The sequence below is a fragment of the Pocillopora damicornis genome, chromosome 12, assembly GCF_964200805.1.
Source record: "Pocillopora damicornis chromosome 12, jaPocDami1.2, whole genome shotgun sequence".
Lineage (NCBI taxonomy): Eukaryota > Metazoa > Cnidaria > Anthozoa > Scleractinia > Pocilloporidae > Pocillopora > Pocillopora damicornis.
In genome coordinates, this window is record NC_142681.1 from 4,693,760 (window position 1) to 4,707,281 (window position 13,522).

At 36.7% G+C, this 13,522-nt stretch overlaps 1 protein-coding gene across 1 annotated transcript; it reads left to right on the forward strand.

Moving 5' to 3' along the window:
* The first annotated feature begins 1,660 nt into the window (after window positions 1-1,660).
* Window positions 1,661-7,290, forward strand: LOC113681531 (ras-related protein Rab-10). Its single transcript, XM_027198628.2, has 6 exons — window positions 1,661-1,826; window positions 3,515-3,575; window positions 4,732-4,792; window positions 5,133-5,210; window positions 5,557-5,646; window positions 6,297-7,290. The coding sequence occupies exons 1-6, from the start codon at window positions 1,700-1,702 to the stop codon at window positions 6,477-6,479; spliced, it is 600 nt and encodes a 199-aa protein (XP_027054429.2). The 5' UTR covers window positions 1,661-1,699; the 3' UTR covers window positions 6,480-7,290.
* The last annotated feature ends 6,232 nt before the right edge of the window (window positions 7,291-13,522 follow it).

The window sequence follows — 13,522 nt, forward strand, 5'->3', positions numbered from 1 at the left end:
ATTAGAATTGTTATTTAGCAAATGAATGTAGAACATGATACAGCTACCAGAAACTGCTCTGTTAACTGAAACCAAGTTTTTACTCCTATAAATTGCAGTAACATTGTCAAAGAAAAATGCAATAAGGAAAAAGCCAAAATGAAAAAGTTGCTTATAAAATTATTTTCAGACCCAGAAACTCATGCCCCAAACTCGTCAAGCAGTCTGTGCCTTCGAGGTGCAGTTAACTCTGTCTTTAGAACATAGTTCACTGAAAATAGGCCTATTGCCCTAAGTAACACTATTTAACATGTGTTTTTCAATACTCTCACAACAAGGTCACAATTTTTGTATGTTTTCAATAGTTATCACAACTCTGTGACATGATGTCAAGCTCTTTTAACATGGGATAGAACACCATTAAACATTTAGAACTTTGTGGAAAGTATTTCCATAAAATGTTAAGGATTCTTTTGATTGTTCAGATGATATCCTGCGCATTTTACTTTGCAAGATTATATTTTTTAAATTCTCAGATCTATCATATTGTAATGAATTTCTTGAAACTTTTTTCATATTTGCTACAATAATACAGACATGGAAGCATATCTGTTGTCTTCAGTCTTTTTCATTTTGCCACCAGAATGCTACAATCCTTGAAGATTTGTACAAGTAATAACATGATTTTGAGTGCAAATTGGTGGAAACAAGGGCAAGTCAAGTTTCCAAAGACTAAAAATTGCCCAAACCCTACATGCTTGTGCAATTTGTAGCCTTTGAAAAATTTTTGAAGTGCTTATTTACACCAAATTGCACTTGAAATAGTTTTGTTACTTGTCGATGATTTACATGAAAAAAGCATCACATAAAGTTAAGACAAATGGAATTTTGAGAGTGTGTGCATACTCTTTGTAGTTTGCACCTGTGTTACAACTTTGCACTCTTGTTACATAAAAAATGCACTCACTTTCAGTCAATCAGACATGTGTAGTTATTTCATGTATATTGTTACAGCCTTAACATGGCTCAGACTGAGAAATGCTGTCCTCCATAGCTAAGTTTCCATCAAGGATTATGATATTGAGAACTGTAATAACAATCTGACCAGCCAAGTAAAGTACAGGGCAGCATAAATATGTGGAAGGCAAAAGGAAGTTTGATATGTTTGTGAAGGTGGTGATTAATGTGGAAGCCTGATGCTCTTTCAGAAAGTGCTAAGAAAAAAAGGGAAGAACTTTTAATGTATGTTAAGATAAAAAAGTAAAGTCAAACTTTATGGTGGAGGTGAGTATTCCTTTACCTCTTTAAGATTGATTGTGTGGTAAATTTTCCTAACAATTCTAGTACATTCACACTGTCAATCAAACAGGTAGATTATAGAAATTAAGTAGTCACCATATTAGAACTATTGCGTTGATATCACACTAAATATTTGAGTAACCAAAGAAATGGGTGATTGTAAAGAGGAAATTTTTCAGATCTAAGGGTGAAAGGGTGCAAACTACTTCCCTTTATTGTTGTCTGAGAGAGATAAGTCCAGTCTAGCATTTACATATCAATTGCCTCTGATAGATCAGTCCAGTCCAGTGTTATGTAATCCTTTTAAGTTCCTGAATTTGACGCGTTGCCTAGGGCCCAGTCCCCAATGGACTTGTTCCCACTTCCTCTCCCGTCTGCTCTTAGTACGCATGTGATCTTCAGCGAAGTAGGCGGAAAGGCAATGGCGAAGAAAAGTTATGACTACCTTTTCAAATTGCTCCTTATAGGAGACTCAGGCGTTGGGAAGACGTGCATTTTATTTCGTTTCTCTGACGATGCATTTAACACGACGTTTATCTCGACGATAGGTAAGTGAAAGCGACAATGTTCCCCTGTTTAGCTGCACTACGCGTAAGCTTGTAAACTATGTAAGTGATCTAATTGATCTCGCTCTGATACTGCAAGGAGGAAAGCTCTTAAGTCGTCCTGTGTCCCTCTTCTTTGTGTATTTTATTGATAGGTTTTGGTTTAATGTGCCAAGGTTTAATTCAAGCCAAAATTCAAATTGATGTAGTTTAAATTTACATCTTCAAAGCTGCTCCATCTTTCGACGCCTTTGATCTGTACTTTGGCAAGGGGCTTCTCAGAGCAAATGTGAATCATTTCATCCCGAACTCATTGGACGACATACAGCACATCAATATTACTTTGCATTTTGCAACGTTTAAGCTTTCACGAAAAGGAAAATGACAATTCACGAAAAAATTTGCGCGGCTGATTTTCAATTGAAATGTTTGAAAACGCTTGGTAGCCACATTCTAAAGTCCGAAAGGTCACAACTATTTTAGTCTTGTTACACATCCACATTCCTTGAGCACAGACATGCCCATGTTTGCATAGGACTTGAAAACGATTCACTCATTATTGGATGATTAAAAGGTAATTTTACCAGTTTTCTTTATTTGCGAGACAGTTTCCCCTGCAAGTGTGATAATAGCACTTAGGTAGTTACTTTCGATTTGTCAACAATTCCCACAGCATTGATTTCCTGTGTCCTCTCTAACGAAGCTACACTTTCACTGTACAGTTACACGCTTCCATCTACCATTAATGTCTTCATTATCAAATCATTGCCAAAATGATTTGTCAATTTTACCAGAGAGAAAATACTTACCTCTGCTACTATCTTCGGCCAAGGAAATTAGATTAGCACACAACTTTCATTTCAGTCCGTTTAATTGTGATCTTTTTGACTTTTAGTAAAGAATACTATATGTCTTTAATTCTATAATTAGTGTTGAGGCCTTTGGTCGGTTTTTTTAATTTTATTTTTATTTTTTAACTTTCACTCCTTGATAAAAATTAATTTGTGAATTGAAATAACGTGCTACACACAGTGAAACCAATATTTACAGGACTCTTGTGAGTGGCCACTTTATATTCAGGTGATTCGCTCTTATGGATTTAGTAAATTGTACCACAGTGGTTAAACTCCAAAAGCACAGTGTAAGCAATCTGTAGTCAGCAGAATATGACAATTCTGCTGTAGATATGATAACACTTGATAACAGAAATATGATGTTTAAAAAGTAGGCATGAAACAAAAGTTTTTTATTAACGTGCTGTCTGTTTAATGCAAGGTCATTTTTTCTTTTTGTCAAGGATTAATTAATCTGATTTGCTGATCAACAATTTAACTATCCACATCTCACAACTCCATAGTTTTATATTTATTTAACTCTATACTGTGACCAAATATCATGCACCACAATGTATTATGCAATCTCCAAACAAATGCAAAGGGATGGTGAAATACTTGACTTTTAAAATGCATTTAAGAAAGAAATGGAGAGCAATCTTTAGTATATAAGTGACTCAGTTATGACAGACAACTGTAAAATTACCATGCATTATTCCTGAAATTTTTCATTCTCGTTATGTGATGGCCAATATTGGTTAAACTTTTCTGTACCAGTTATTTAATTCCAAATTTCTAGTTGTTCCTCCAAAACATTAAGTTTTGCTCATGTAAATATTTAAAATCACTTTTTTTTAGGTATTGATTTTAAGATAAAGACCATTGAGCTTCAAGGAAAGAAGATCAAGTTGCAGATATGGTTTGTTTGCTTGTTTTGCAGTCTACTTTTAAAGCTGTGTCTACAATTCCTTACCCCATTATGAAACACTAATGGTTGAGTAATCGATTGGGGATGAATTTTAACCATCGCTGAAACTAGATTTGCATGTTAGCTGTTCAGAGGCTTTTTCCAAGCCAGCCTAACTTTGTCTATTTTACTTCAATTTCTATAAAAATGTCTTTTACATACTGCTCAACAATTGTCTATATTAGACTTTGGCAAAATAGAGGACTCTTGGTTTGAAGTTTTTAGTTCGTGATCAATTGAAAATCCCTCCTCTAAAAAAGCCACTTAAAATGTAAGGAGTTTTTTTTTTTTACAGGAAAAAAAAACTTTTGTGCTTCTAGAATTTTTTTGTGGGATGGAGTGGGTCTAGAAATGTATGGATGATAAAGAACTATATCTTGATTTTTTGAACAAAGGTGACAGGTTACATAATATTTCATAAACGAGGGTGAGTGTTTCATCAGGGTCTACAAACATGAGAGAACTGATGGACGCATGTGGCCTAAGGCCAAGTGCTTTTATTATCTCAAATGTTTGGAAATCCTGATGAAACACGAAGCTTGAGTTTTTGAAATGGCTTCTCAAAAGGGCCTAATTTATTAACAATAACACAAAAACAGAAATACCAGGTAAATGGTCAGTTTTTGTTTTCTTTTGTTTCATTATTGCATGTCCATAGTTGTTAGTCAGTGTCATGAAAGGTGTTGTGTTTTTTGACAACTTCAGCTTTTTAATTAAAAGCAGTCACACTTTGCATTAGTGTCCTCATTTGCAATTTTGAGAAATGGAAGAAGCAGCTATGGAAAGGTCTTCCCAGTTTTGACCACTGAAAAGTTCTAAAGAGGAAGTTTCTTTGCTCAAACATTCAAAGCCTAAAAGTACTCAGTAGAAAGATAAGTGGACTGTTGATATTTTCTGAAATTGGCAAGCTGCGTGTGAGAGTTTGCATTCTTTTGGAAATTGATTTCCAAACACACGTGAATATCTAATCATTGGTGTATGGATCTGTTCTTTACTGGGTGTCAAGGGGCATCCATGTGACCCAAACAAGGCTGCACAATTGGTTAAGTTAAGTTTGAGAATTACTAATACAGTGCATGGTTCCTTGAACTCTCTGATCACTTTGCAGGGATACAGCTGGCCAGGAGCGTTTCCACACAATTACTACATCATATTACAGAGGAGCAATGGTGAGGTTATTCATAGTTAGGATGGTGTTGGTCTTGATAGTCCATATTTATCTGTGATTAACAACCTTTTCATTTCCAAGAGCTGATAGACAATTGAGTCTCCTTTTAATGATATCTTAGTGATATCCCCTGGCTGATGATTTCTATATTCTCATGATCTCTTCTTTCATTGGTGATACATTGATGTTGTTGGGAGAACTTGAATTTTGATTTCCCTTGGGTGGTCCTGCAAACTGGCCAACTTTGATTGAATTTCCCTTTCATTTTCCCTTCCATTTCACAATGGAACAGAAAGTCATTAAATGAGTGGTGATTTCATTGGTGATTTATTTTTATGCAGGGCATTATGTTGGTCTATGATATCACTCAGGAGAAAACTTTTGATAACATCTCCAAGTGGCTGAGGAATATCGAAGAGGTAATATTGACAAGAAAAGTTTTCTTTTCTACTTCGGCCAAGCTTATAGCTTGTGACCCTTGTATGTAACATAGTAGAAAGTTGTTAGATAAAAGCCTGTTTTGGGCATCACTTTAGTAGACAAGGTGTAATATTAATAGCAGAAAAATCTGTAAAGGAAGTTAAACATGAATCAATAAAAAAGGGGGGACACTTGGGACAGGCCAAAGTTCTTGCTTCTTTCCATCACTTTATGTTTGCCTTTCTTTGGTACAGTCATGGCATGTTGACTTAGAGTTCAAGACTCAGACTGATTACTTCTTCTGACCGAATGATATGAGAAATAAAATTTTCTTGGCAATTTCAGCATGCAAATGAAGATGTTGAAAAGATGATCCTTGGTAACAAGTGTGATATGGACGATAGAAGAGTCGTTACCAAAGAACGTGGAGACCAGGTGAATTAAGTGAACAATTGGTGCATTGTATGAGGTGCACTTTTACTGTCTTTGTTTCATATTAATGCTGTCATACCCTCTTTTATTAACTTTTGAAGAAAGCTCTAAGACTACATGAAAGCCTCTATTGAAAGTAAAAATCTAATACTACTGTATTTGCATGCTCAGCCTTAATTAACAAGGAAAACTTATTTTGTCTCCTTTGTTGGAATTACACATTGAAGTGTAAGGTGTGTTGACAAAGGCTAGAAGGTTACACTCTGTGTAATCAAGGAATCTGGAAAGAATTAGTAACAACTAAAACATTTTTTGCAAATGTGCCCCAAAAAAATGACTGTGGACACCAGTGTCCATTTTTTTTTTAATCATGCTGATGAACATAGATACATACTTGTGATAACACAGTATGGCCTATCATTTTCTTTGAACATTTAGGGCTTCTAAAAAAGACTTTAACTTGACTTTAACAATGATTCAACAGTGAAAATAAAAATGATATGGTTTCTGGGGCATACTTTTCTTTTTTTCAGGGTATTAAAGTATTTTCCAAGAGTATTATAGTATTTTCCAAAGGTATTTTTTGGAGAGAGTATGTCAATTAGATGTACTGCTACAGTAGCACTTGCTGAACAACACTTTTTTTGTCATAGATTGCCAGAGAACATGGTATTCGCTTCTTGGAAACAAGTGCCAAAACCAATGTCAACATAGAACCGGCATTCTCCACCCTTGCAGAAGATATTCTAAAGAAACAATTGACCAAAGACAACGAGGAAACTTCCCAAAACATCCATGTTAACAATACACAAGAGAAAAAGTCTGGCTGCTGTTAAAGAGAGTGTTAACAGCAGTTATATTTTTGTTAAACAATTCACTTAAAATGTACAGTTAATTCTTATGGGGAACAGTCAGTCCCTGGAACAGAAGTGTATGTAGTTTCCATGTGTGACATTAATGGAGAGGATGGACTTACCACTTTCCTCACACAGAAAGTTTTAATTGGTGATGTAGTGTTTTGCAATCCTCTTGATGATATTGGCAAAGAGATTGATCCATGGGCTACCTATGAGAAGTTGAGTAATCTGTGTGTTTAGGGTGGGAAGAAAAGCAGTGGTAACCTTACCTTAAGTTCCAATAGATCAATTCTCTCTAGAGATTGTCATACATTCCTTTTAATGAGAATTGGATGTAAGAGGTACATTTGGTCAATATTCAAGTGGCATAATTTGTGGTGCTTCTCCATTTGTTGCAAAATAAGTCTTGGAAATCAAAATCAAAACTTTAGTTTCTCAGGATATTTGAATGAGATTGTAGCCATAAATATTATAATTAATGTAAAACATTTTTTTATAAAGTGAAGTGATTTGGTCTGAATGGTAGTTACTCTTGAATAACTCGGATATTTGGGGTAATGTAGAAGAATAGACTGCAGAAAGGGAAATTTAAACAACAACTTTCAATTGTAATGAAAAAACCTCCAGATGCATGAAATGTAATCAATTTGTATTGCCATCCACAAGGTACTGTGCTTGGAATAAATTGGCTTTTGTCCCAGTCCTTTTCTTACCAGGCAGAAGGGGTGGCATCTTTTAAAGGTGTGAGAGGGTTCTTTTAAGTACCATTAAAAGCTGGATTATAAATGCATAACTTGAAATGAGTTTTGTTGTTGGAAAAGCCATATTGTGACGTGAGCAGGGTAAAAATAATGGATTTGGGGCAAAACATAGGAAAATTTAAGAATAGCCACAGGTGTACTATTTTTCACCTCTATGGCCTTATATTTTTATGGTCTAAGGCCATGGGTACGTTATATACGTGGACATAGTGTGCACTTTGGATATGGTATATGTCACTGAAATTCTTCGTTGGAAAGGATTGCAGGCGTTCTCCGTGTTATAGTTCTCAGGCCCTCATGAGACTTGCCGCTCGGGTTTTAAACGACATGCATTTATTTTGTCGAAAACCTACCATATTTAAAACGGAAACAATTTCAGCGTCTCAAATATTACATCAATTTTGGTCTACCAAGCCGAAACAAAAGACACAATCACTTTGGAGGTTTCGATTAGAAGAGAGGAGGAGATCTATCAGAAAGGCAGGAAACTGATAAAGAGGGGAAATCAGTTACTGAAGCATTTATGGTCCTTGATTGGTTCTTTGGCTCGATTACCATACGCTATTCAGGAAACTAGCCTTTGCCATATAAGGCTGTACACAGCTATACAGAGCTATACACGGCCATACACAGCTATACAGGGCCATATTAGGCTATACACAGCTATAAAGAGCTAGACACGGCTATACAAAGATATACACAGCTATACACGGTTATATAGGGCTCTAAACAGCTATACACACCCATACAGAGTTGTGCAAAAATGGTTGAAAGAAATATTGACTTCCCGTTGCTATTCTATTGAACGCTCGTGATCGAAATCGTTTTCAATATTGCTGTAACGATTCAATTTGCATCAGATTTATTTGTTCTTGAAAGGTGAAGGATTAGGCACATCAAAAACGAAATTAGGGGCGTCCGCAATTGTGTCTTCTAGAGTAAAAATAAACTAAATAGGCTAACACCTTAATTTCCGCGAGTGTTGAGTTGAAATGGCGTTACTTTCAAAAATTATATTGTTAAACCTTACTCAGGGATCAGTTTGTCATCTAATAGGTATAAAAATGCCGTAAAATGGATTTTCATAAAATTTATTGAATTTTTAATCCGGAATAGGCCGTAAATATCACTTAAGTGCTCAAGCGATCGTAGAAAACCTGCAGAGCTAAACGAAAAATGTTATCCACTACTTAGTTGTTAATTCAAATGGCAGCAATTGAAGCAAATGCAGACACTCTTCTTAGGTCTACCTGTAACAGGTAACCTGTTCTTTCGAATCATTCTATCTTTTTTTTTACGCACAAATTGTCTTTTTCACGTGTTTATTTCTTTGATAACACTCTTTTACAACAAGTAAAAAAGGGAATGCCGTCAATGAGGGAATGCAGAACTATCGTTGAAATACGAGTAATTCAGAAAACTGCTGTGGTCAATTAAACAGGCAACAAAATGTACTTATTCTGAAGCAATCCAACATGAACGAGTTCGCATACGACTAGTTATACCTTTTCCAACATAAACATGAAATGCGCAGCGTGAACCTTTTGTTATAATAGCAGGATTCAAAAGAACAAAAATAGTCCTACAAAATCTATGTAATCACTCAATTTTGACACAAAGCTGTATTTTCTTAGTAATTTCTCTGTGGATTAATAGTGTGGATTAGAAATCAGGAATCACTGGTCATCTTTTCTCGTGTTTTTCATCCATTAGAGTCTGATTAGACATGAGATCTGACAAGGGTAACTTTTTGAAAACATTCTTTTAGCATAAAGAGCGGATTTAAAAGGTAACGGAAGTGAAACCTTCAAAAATTTCATTGAACAGGATAGAGTAGTCTTATTTTATGTGTATTTTACGAATCAATGCTTCTTAGGTGCGCTATTTTAACCGCGATCTGTGCTGTAGACTTCGCAGCTATGTTTTAAGACATGTCCATAACAGCAGGAGACAAATCATGCAATCTTTTTTAATTTATGGAAAGTCCCTGACTTAGCAACACATCCCGGCAAACCATCAAACAAAGCGTTTCAATGTTTCTCCAGGTTCCATAATCCACCCCTGTATTTTAACCTATTATGATCTTTCACCCCTTTTTCCATGGAGAGACGGTCGCCCTATTTCGCTTCTTTCGTTTTAGGGGTTTTTCCCGGGTCAGCTCGAGCTTGAAGAAGTTTCCGCAATTAAAGCATCTGCAGGCTTCGGTGCATCCTATGCCACCCGCTACACACGAACACTTATACTTGCGGAGACCGTCTTGACACGACTTGTGACTTGCATTTGTTCTCTAGCCCCTTTGCTTTTTTTTCCGTCTCCGCACCTACAGCCTCTCTTCAGACTCTTTTTTATTATCACAACTTCATTGGAATTGCATGTATTTTGCAATTGTAACATCTACGCGAGCGGGTACAAGAGTGGTTCATTTTGTGGCACGGGCATTTACCAGAAACACAGGAAATATCTGAAGACTTATTTTTCTTGTTTTTACCGCAAGTGCATCTTGTTTCCTTCGCTTGTTCGTCACAGTCATTATCACTTGAAACTTCTGAAACGATAAAACCATGTCAAGAATTAATACAATGGTTTTCGACAAGGTTTCGACAAGTTAAAAGTCATTAGTATATACTAAAGCAGTGGATAGCGTTGTTAGTACACACTGTTTTAGTGTGTACTAAAAAAAACTATTCGCCTCAGTGTCGTGGCTAGTAGTGGATATTTACCAAGCCGCTTCGCGGCTCGTTAAATATCCACTTCTAGCCACCTCCACTTCGATAAATAGTTATTAATTATATCTGAAATAGCCTCGATTTACAGAATTTGTTTTAGCACAAATGAAGAAGACATCGTTTTCTCCATTAAATGATTTCCGGCTCAATTTACGTAAGCATTAACAACTTAGTACTAGTACAAGACTTCAACCCAATAAAGGTGCCAAGACATCGGGAGGATCTCGAAAAATTCTCAGTTCAAACTTCGATATGTAAGGGGGTATGTAACATTATCAGAATTCACTATAGCTAGTTTAACCTGGGGTTATTTAACAGTTATTGAGTATTTTTTGTAGCATCATAGTAGCCGGGCCCAGAATAATCACATGCAATGTAGATGGGTGTGGTAGTAAGGAACTCGTGTGGTAGGAATGGCACCATAGGGGTTGAAGGGAGAGTGGTAGTAATCACAATTGGAATTTCCAAGAGTTTAGCTGTTGCTCTCGCGCATAAATCACCAACTTCATTTGCAAAAAATCCGTCTTGGCTAAATTTGTAAACTTCCTCTAACTCATTAACGCCGGTTGTCATCCAGTCTTTGTACTCTTCAATGTTATCAGAGGCTTCTCTCACAAACAGCTCCCTAAGTCTGCGTGTGTCGAAAGCTTCACTAATCCAAGGGAAGTGCAGTGCTCTTCGATATGTTCCCTGTATCCCCTCAAGTGTTTACTGAGCCGCGAGGTAACTGCTCTGAAAAAACAGTTTCCATTTTTTGCGATCTTGTCAACTTCAAGGTTAAAACCCGAAAGGTTCCTCATTAAATTATCCATGTGTTGAGCAGTTAAGACTAATTTCGAAGAATTCATCTTCATCTCTCCTTCTATAAACTTTTCAGTTTTTAAACTGGTGAACCAAAGGAAAGCCAGGATATCTACCTTTTTTTTTACATCTTTCCGTACAGGCGTCCATAAAATCTTGGAGATGTAGAACTCTTTAGATGATAAAAGCTATGATACTCCGGGTTTAAAGTTGCTCTACGAGTCCCGGAAAATTTACGTTACTCCGTGTGCTCATGAAGTCCTCTGCATGAGAAATTTCAAGTTGCTTCATGCTTCAAAGGTTACCTTCTCTAGTTATTTCAACTGGCATAACAGGCTTAGCTCTCGAGGTCAATCTATTAATTTGTCGTTTGCAATTCCAGGCAAACAGTGCACAACTCATTAGTACATTTCGCTTGTACGATTACGTAATCACAGGCATAACTCCTCTGACAACTCCACGCCCTTAATTTCATTTTTGATGTGCCTAATTCTTCGCCTTTCAGGAACAAATAAATCTGATGCAAATTGAATCGTAACAGCAATAGCTGTGTATAGCTCTTTATAGTTTTGTATAGCCTTATATGGCCCTGTATAACAATGTATAGCCCTGTATATGTGGGAATAGCTCTGTTTATCTGTGTATAACTTTGTATTGCTGTGTATAGCCCTGTGTAGCTATGTATAGTCCTATATAGCTGTGTATAGCTCTGTACAGCCGTGTATAGCTGGGTATAGCCTTATATGACCCTGTATAACAATGTATAGCCCTGTATAAGTGTGTATGGCTCTGTTTATCTGTGTATAGCTTTGTATTGCTGTGTATAGCCCTGTATAGCGGTGTATAGTCCTGTATAGCTGTGTCTAGCTGTGAAGAGCCCAGTATCATAAAGTATAGCTGTGTATAACCCTGTATAGCTGTGTAAAGCTCTGTATAGCTGTGTATAGCCCTGTATAGCTTGCCCTGTATAGCTGTGTAAATCTCTTTATAGCTGTGTACAGCTGTGTATAGCCTTGTATCGCCGTGTATAGCTGTGTATATCTTTTTATAGCCTTGTATAGCTGTGTATAGCTGTTTATAGCCTTAAATGGCCCTGTATAACAATGTATAGCGCTTTATATGTGGGTATAGCTCTGTTTATCTGTGTACAACTTTGTATTGCTGTGTATAGCCCTGTATAGCAGTGTATAGCCATGTATAGCTGTGTATAGCCCTGTATAGCTGTGTATAGCCCTGTATAGCTGTATTTAGCTCTGTCTAGCTGTTTATAACCCTTTATAGCTGTGTATTGTCCTATATAGCTGTGTATATCTCTTCATAGCTGTGTATAGCAGTGTATAGCACTTTATAGCCCTGTATAGCTTTGTATATCTTTGTATAGCCGTGTATAGCTCTGTATGGCTGTGTATAGCTCTTTATACCTGTTTATAGCCTTATATGGCCCTGTATAGCTATGTATAGCCCTGTATGTGTGGATATAGCTCTGGTTATCTGTGTATAGCTTTTTATTGCTGTGTATAGTCCTGTAAAGCTATGTATAGCCCTGTAAAGCCGCGTATAGCTGGGTATAGCCCCGTATAGCTGTGTATAGCCTTGTATAGCTGTGTTTAGCTCTGTCTAGCAGTGTATAGCCCTATATAGCTGTGTATTGCCCTGTATAGCAGTGCATATCTCTGTATAGCTGTGCATAGCTCTGTATAGCTGTGTAGAGCCCTGCATAGCCTTGTATATCTTTGTATAGCCGTGTATAGCTCTGTATAGCTCTTAATAGCTGTGTATAGCCTTATATGGTCCTGTGTGGCTGTTTATAGTTCTGTATAGCTGTGTATTACCCTGTATAGCTGTATATGGCTTTGTGCATCTCTTTATAGCCCTGTATAGCTGTGTATTGCTCTGTGTAGTTCTTTATAGCTGTGTATAGCCTTGTATGGCCCTGTACAGCTGTGTATAGCTCTGCTTAGCTGTGTATAGTTGTTTATAGCCCTGTATAGCTGTATCTAGTTCTGTTTTACACTGTGTGTGTGTGTAGGATATTATATGTAAAGTATAGGAAATAATTATATGACTGTATGGAAAGTATAGGACATAATTTGCATTGGAGAAAAGACTGTGTTATCAAAATAGATCAATTTTTTTTAAAATGGCGAGGAAAAGTTATGACTACCTTTTCAAATTGATCCTTGTAGGAGACTCAGGCGTCGGGAAGACGGACATTTTATTTCGTTTCTCTGACGATGCATTTAACACGACGTTTCAAACGACGATAGGTAAGTGAAAGCGACAATGTCTCTCTGTTTAGCTGCTCTACCCGTAAGCTTATTTAACAAATAGAGTAGCCTTGACTGTGCTCTGTTCTGTTATAAAGCAATTAGGAAGCGGCCAGAGCACGAAAGAAGTGTAGGGAGAAACACGAGACGTAGTCGAGTGTTTTTCCCCTCTTCTTGAGTGCTCTGGCCGCTTCAAACAGAACAGAACAGAGCACAGTCAAGGCTTCTCTATTTGTTTTATAATAAAGAATCCGTTCAATTCCCCAAGAATTACTCTAAAATTTTCAAAACAAACTTTATTTCTGAAGCGAACAACAGTGTCGTCAGCATGCTCTGTACTCTCGTAAAGCATGTTACAATAAGCCAATCAGAATCCCTGTTCGAATGGCACAAATAATCTGATTGGCTGTACAAGACAAAAGCTGTCAAAGTCAAAACCATCAAAGTTCACAATCTGCGATAGGTTA

Coding starts and splice junctions, on each gene's coding strand:
- LOC113681531 (XM_027198628.2), top strand. CDS start 1,700: ATGGCGAAGAAAAGTTATGACTACCTTTTCAAATTGCTCCTTATAGGA. Junction 3,576..4,731: donor AAGATCAAGTTGCAGATATG/GTTTGTTTGCTT, acceptor ATCACTTTGCAG/GGATACAGCTGGCCAGGAGC. Junction 5,211..5,556: donor GGCTGAGGAATATCGAAGAG/GTAATATTGACA, acceptor TGGCAATTTCAG/CATGCAAATGAAGATGTTGA.